This window comes from Galeopterus variegatus, unplaced genomic scaffold (assembly GCF_000696425.1).
Source record: "Galeopterus variegatus unplaced genomic scaffold, G_variegatus-3.0.2 Scaffold8002, whole genome shotgun sequence".
Taxonomy (NCBI): domain Eukaryota; kingdom Metazoa; phylum Chordata; class Mammalia; order Dermoptera; family Cynocephalidae; genus Galeopterus; species Galeopterus variegatus.
Genome location: NW_007734113.1, coordinates 10765 through 17417, shown reverse-complemented (window position 1 = coordinate 17417; position 6653 = coordinate 10765). Strand labels below are relative to the sequence as shown.

Here is a 6653-nt window from a genome sequence, read left to right as displayed (position 1 = left end):
GTTCAGTTTGCCAGCTTCTGCCGCCTCCCGAGGCCTTCGCCACTCGGACCCGCCGTGTGCCCCTTTCCAGCCTAGCCCCGTTTCCCGAGTTGACGGGACACTCTAGTGGGGCCGTGTGCGCGGGTGCCCCCTCCGGCGGGGTGCTCCGTGCGCCCAGGGCGCTCCCGCGCGGGGCTCTGCGGGGAGACACCCAGACCCCTGTAAACTTCATCGTAGGAGATATTAGGGGACACTGAGCTATGAGGGAGATGAGAGCAGCTGACAGGACTGTCAGTTGGGGTTATATGAGACAGCGAAACCGCGGCGCCTCGGCCCCGGGCCTCCTGGGCTTCCTAGGGGGCGGGCGGAGGGAGCTTCCCTGCGCGCCCAGAGCCCCCAGACCGGACGGCCACCAGAGGCAAGTCACTTCCTAATTGTCTCGATTTGTAAGAGGGTTTTGTGATGCTAAGTAAGCGTGGCGCAGCCCGCCCGGCCTCCCCACACGCCTCCCCAGCCCGCCTTTGTTTACCTTCGCCTGATCGCTCATTTATTTATCTATCTATTATTTATAGGCGTCCCCTCCTATTCAGCGACCGTGTATGTTAATTGTGTTATACCATTTAATTCTAACATCGGTCTCAAAAGAGCTCTTAATGAGAAAAGCATATACAACACGGATCACTTTGCTATTCAGCTCAGCCAGATGGACAACTGCTAACTTTTTTTTTTTTTTTTTTTTTTAAAAAATGAAAACCCCCCTTTTCCCCCTTTGACAAAGGGGCTCGGATGAATAGGCTCCAAATAGCACCTCAAACACTTTTAATTGTTTTGAGGACAATATGCTAATCCGCCGCGGGTTTCGGCTTTGGTGTCTGTTGACAACGTTTTGCTTGCACCTCGAACCACCGACTCCTTTGGAAAGGCAGAAGCAAACGCGCAAATCCCTCAAGAGCAACAGAGAGCCGACCCAGGCGGCCCCACCGCGCCCCGCACCACATCAAAGCCAGTGGGAAAAGCACGCGACCTACAGAAACACTCGCGTGAGCGCGGCTGTGGGGGTGACACTCGGGGGATACCGGAGTGGGGGTGAGGAACACCCTTCAATTCTGAGAACAAATTCCAAAGAGTTGTTTCGATGGCATCAGAGGGTCTTTTCTCCTTAGAAAAAAACAGAGTGATCTTCAAGCAAACATTCACCCAGAGGAGAAAGAATGGGGCTCTTTTTCTTGTTAAACAAACACCACAGGCTGCGAGTTATTTGCTTTTTAAGTTTTTCTTTTTTGTTTGTTTGTTTTGTTTTTTTTAACTCCTTGCCTGAGCCATGAAAATATTGCCTTTCTTTTTCCTTTGCTCCAGCAGGGTCTTGTAAAAAGTCTCCCGTAGTCTGGGGCGGGGACCTAGGGCACGTTTTTCTGCATTTCTTAGATTTTTATTTTTTTAACTTAGGGACCAGTATAGAGCCCCCAAACCACAGAGGAGCCGGCAGCAGCATTTCCAAACACTTAAAATAATTATTCCACCCGTCTCCCCTCATACTTTGAACTTAAACACCCACCGCAGAACTCAGTGCTGGGCGTGCAACTGGTTCCCAGGAAACTCTGCTCTTCTCATTGCTTTGGAGTTTGGTTTACAAAGACTAACTACACCCAGGCCTCAGAGGTCTGGGTCGGCCTTTATCTTAGGACAGTCGCTCCTTGAAGTGATCTGACCCCTTTGTGAAGAACGCGCAGAAGGAGTGACGTCCCAGAGACGCTCTTCTCATTGCTTTGGAGTTTGGTTTACAAAGACTAACTACACCCAGGCCTCAGAGGTCTGGGTCGGCCTTTATCTTAGGACAGTGGCTCCTTGAAGTGATCTGACCCCTTTGTGAAGAACGCGCAGAAGGAGTGACGTCCCAGAGACAGAGGCCTTTGTCTAGCCTCTAAAGGCAAAAAGCGGATCCCGAGGGCGCGACCCGGACGGATCCCAGACTCTCGGCCCCTGTGCACCCGGCCCGCAGGCCACCAGGCTCCACCAGCGCGGGGCAGCCGCCAGCCGTCACCGCCACAGAGCGGCTGTAAGCACTCTCAGCCTCCCCACGCCCCGGCCCCGCGGACCTGGCCTCCTGACTTCAGATTTTATGCACATCAAAGGTTACTTTTTGCAATGACAGATTGTCTTTATTCAAAACGTCTTTGTTCAACAAATGAACAGACTAACGAGATAAAATCCTTCTAGGTACATTTCCAAGACATCGTCAAAACATTTATGATCATTTAGGATGTTTTTATTCTTTTAATTTTTTGTTCACTTTCTACTTCCTGACTTCATAACCCGACGTTCTGTCTAAAAGTAAACTTAGGTCTCTAGGAGCACTGTTTTACACAAAGTAAATAACCATGTGGGTCCTTTTAGCTTTCCCTTTAAAGAAGCAAACACTATCATAGCATGGTTTTAAATAGAAATGTTTCCCTTTTTGTAGTTTTAAACTTTTAAGCCTTTCCCCCCACACACGAAGAGCAAATGGCGCCTAGTTGTGTCTTGTGGCAAAACGCAGAGACACAGCTATAACGCTTTTCTTCAGGGAGCAAAAGAAAAAAATATATATGCATATTCTAGATATAATACCGGGATCTGGGAGTTCGGAGTCCAAAGCCTATTCGAGGAGAGCGAAGGGGACATAAATAAACAAAACTGTCTACATTTTTGTCCAAAGGGGGTACAGTCAGGAGATTTGTTTTGGGAGAGGTGGGATAGGGGCAGCTGTGTAGCTGTCATAACATTCGCAAGTTTCTGGCACCTGTCTGCGCCTTGGGTTCAGGAGGACGCCCCTCCCTTCCCCCTGGAAGAGAGAGGCAGTCTAGGGTAGGGTTAGGGGCTGCGGCAGGACTGACCCGGAGGCGTCTGCAGGCCGGGGCTAGGCGCAGAGGACAGGGTGCAGACCCCGCTTCCAAGCTACCCTTCAGGTCCAGACCCGGCTGGGGGTTACATGGCCGTGGCATGGGCTGACGAATAAGGGTCTATGCCAGTCTTGGTCATGCCTGGGAAGAGGATGTAGGCGACGGGGGGCTGCAGGGTGGAGGCAGACCAGGCGGTACAGTTACAGGGCACCACGTAGCCCGGGTTGGTGGGGGACGGGTGCGTGTGCGTGTGCTGGCTGGGGCAGCTGAGGCTGCCGAAAGCGCCGTTCTGGTAGCCCAGGGTGGACGCGTAGGGCAGCGCGCCGGTGGCCAAGGTGTGGGGCACTTCACCCATCTTCTGGATGGCACTCGAGCTAAACTGCGCGGGGTCCAGCAGGGAGTAAGGCGCCGAGGCCGGCGGCAAGAAGGCCCGGGCTTTCTCGGGCGCGCTCAGGAGGCCGTCGGAGGCCCCCACGGGCAGGCCAGCCGCCTTGAGCGGGTCCGTGTCGCCCAGGTAGGGCAGGGGGAAGACATACCTGTCCTTCTTGAGCAGGTTCTTGGGCTTGCGCCGCGGCCGGTACTTGTAGTCGGGATGCTCCTTCATGTGCTGGGCGCGTAACCGCTTGGCTTCGTCGATGTACGGCCTCTTCTCTGCCTCGGACAGAAGCTTCCATTCGGCCCCTAGGCGTTTGCTGATCTCCGAGTTGTGCATCTTGGGGTTTTCCTGGGCCATCTTGCGCCGCTGGCCCCGGGACCATACCATGAAGGCGTTCATGGGCCGCTTGATGTGGTCTGAAGGTTTGGACATGGTCCCGGGCGGCTAGGCGGGCGGGGGTGGGGAGTGCAGGAGCTCCGCAGGCGAGCCTGGACGCGGTTGGCTGTCTGTCTGTCCGTTCTAAGCCGGGACTCTGCGCTCCCCTCGCCTTGGTGCCGCTGAGGGGAAGCCTGAGAGAAGCGCTGACCCTGCGAAGTTCAGCTGATCATGCCAGTCCCAGCACCCAGGCAGCCCCCGGGGGATGAGTGGGGGCAGGAAGGGCGGGGGAGGAGAGGGCGATCAGCCGGGGGGCTGCGGGCACCAGAGGCTGGGGCCCCAGTCCCAGAGTCTCGAGATTAAGTGGCCAGGTAATTTTCAGGAGAGGGCAGGAAGCTCCCCCTTCTCCCCCTCTCCACTTTCGCCCTCTCTCGTTCCCTTTTCTCCTCTTGCGTCTTCAGCTGTGGCTCCCCCCTCCCGTGGTCTTCCTGGAGCTGCCTCGCCTAGCGCTGCACCTGGCTGAGAATGCGGGGAGGCTGGTGAACGAGAGCCAAAAGCGGCGAAGTTCAAAGGCGAGGTGGGCCGGGACGGCACGCACTGTGACATAAGCGCGGGGCGGCGACTCCCCAACCTGGGCGCCAATCAGCAGCAGAGAAGGCGAGGGGCGCACCTGCCAACGCGCCGGTGGAAGAAAGAGGGACTGCGACTGGTGGGGGCGGGGAGAGGTGCGAGGGACAGAGACAGAAGGGCAGAGCAGAGCGGCTAGCTCAGGACTGGAGACTTAGGTTCCACGTTACCGATGGCACTGCCAACAAATAACAGTCTTCACGCCTCCTGTTTCCTTTCCTGGTTGTGCAAGAGCGAATTAGGGCTTCGAATACAAAGGCCCGGGGGAGGGGGCAGCAAAGGGAGCGAGACGAGAGCTCCTGTTGATAAATAGGACAGCCTCGCCACGAAATGCAAGGACAGCACTTTCCCTCCTCGTCAAAGATCCTTGGAAGAGAAAAAGAACATATCAAACTTAGGGTGATAGGCGAAATAAACTTTTCGCGCCAGACCCTCGGCGGTCCTTTACCGCCCTTCTCCCGGGACGCCCCTGCGGTTCAGTCTCCATCCCTGCCCCGGGATGGGGCGCCTGGGCATAGCTCTGGGTCCCCGGGTGGCTAAGCAGTGCGCTGCAAAGTCCTGGCTGCCGGCAGTGCAGAGGTGTGAACCCTGGCTGGTGAGCCCTTAAGAGCACCACGACCTGCTCTTCACTTTCGGGTCACGGGTGGGGTGGGATTCCCATCATGGTTTCTATGTAATTATTATTTAGTGTTTTTAAACCTCCAACTTTCCTTCCACAGTTGTCCAAACCAGAAGGGCAGCCTGCAGGCTGGGCATGGGGGCCTTCCCAGTGTCCCTTCTGCAGCGGCCCTAGAGCGGATTCTCGGGCTGTATCCGTAACCAGGGTCGGTTTGTCCCTGGACGCCTCTTTCCATCCAACAAAACTGCTTTTGAGACTACTTTCTTACGTCAAATGAGCATTCTTCGGATAAAGAGGACGAAATAACCCGCGGAACCAACCTGCGCGCCTGTTTCCTTTGAATAATTGCCTGCCTGATGTGAAATGCCCTTGGGGAAAATATTTATTAAATGGAAACCATTGTCCCTGCCCCGGCGGGATCTGCGTGTGTTTCGGGCTTATTGGCTTTTGCACCAGCCTCTCTCGGGAGGACCGGACAGAAACAGGCGGCGGTCATCGGCTGGGAGGGGCAGGGAGTGAGGGAGACAGGCAACGAGGAGGCAGAGAGGAAGGGTCTTTTTCTAGCATGTAGTGTATCAAGTTTGAGGAGAAGACTTTGTTTCTCCTTCCTACAATCAGAAAGACGCGTGGAATTTCTCACCCTTAGCACGCTCTTGAGAGAGGTGGACACTATTCCCATTTTACAGATTAGTAAACTGAGGTTGAGAAAGGCTAGGTGATTTGTCAAAAGTGGCTCCGGGAAAAAGTGGTGATGCCTGATGTATATATAGGATTTTAAAACCCCCAATTTTTTCCCCACCCCACACGGCTTCACATCTGAGGAGAAAGGCTAGGTGATTTGTCAAAAGTGGCTCCGGGAAAAAGTGGTGACGCCTGGTGTATATATAGGATTTTAAAACCCCCAATTTTTTCCCCACCCCACACGGCTTCACATCTGAGGATCTGATGGCGCTACACCCTAACGTGGAACCCTAGAGGAGACTACTGGAGCCATCGCAACCTGCCATGCAGATAAGCTGCACTGAAGGGCTGATCCTGCTCTTGATTCGCTTAGGCTCCGGTCAAGATCCGACTTTCCTTAGCAGACGCCCCGAGCCAAGGGCGCCTCCTGCGTGCGGTTTGGCTAGCAGGGGCACAGCCCTCACATTCCTTACCTAGAGGAGACTACTGGAGCCATCGCAACCTGCCATGCAGATAAGCTGCACTGAAGGACTGATCCTGCTCTTGATTCGCTTAGGCTCCGGTCAAGATCCGACTTTCCTTAGCAGACGCCCCGAGCCGAGCCAAGGGCGCCTCCTGCGTGCGGTTTGGCTAGCAGGGGCACAGCCCTCACATTCCTTCTCAGCCTCGCCCCAGCCTCCGTCCGGTAGCCTCCGTTTGTCCCTCTACTCTTGTTTCCTCTGCGGAAAGTTTCATTTAGCTTAGGGTCTCAGGAAGTAGACGCATTTTTCAGCCCAGTCGGGGAGGGTTTTCAGGCGTCTCAGGCAATCTCTACTCAGGTTTGACCAGCAGTGCGCTCCGTTCAGAGCCTGCCAGCGATCGGAGGTCCAGGGACCATGCGATTCTAGTTCTATCAGGCGATCCCGACTGCTTTGGGAAGGAATGAGAGAAATGCTCATATCTGCAAAGAGGTCCAGCGTCCGGCGGGGACCCGCCAATCTCTCACTGTGAAACTTCTGTGGGCACCAAACCTACACCCAGAGGTTCGGGCTAATGCAAACCAACCTCTTGGAAACTGCTCAAACAGGGGATCTAGCAAAGGTTCTTCGACCCTTTCTCTCCTCTAACCCTCCAGGCC

General features: G+C 55.0%; 1 protein-coding gene across 1 annotated transcript; it reads right to left on the bottom strand.

Annotated features, from left to right (window-relative positions):
* Nucleotides 1-2116: 2116 nt before the first annotated feature.
* Nucleotides 2117-4153, bottom strand: SOX14 (SRY (sex determining region Y)-box 14). Its single transcript, XM_008592532.1, has one exon. It carries the CDS (start codon nt 3664-3666, stop codon nt 2944-2946), a length of 723 nt encoding a protein of 240 aa, XP_008590754.1. The 5' UTR covers nt 3667-4153; the 3' UTR covers nt 2117-2943.
* Between the last annotated feature and the right edge of the window lie 2500 nt (nt 4154-6653).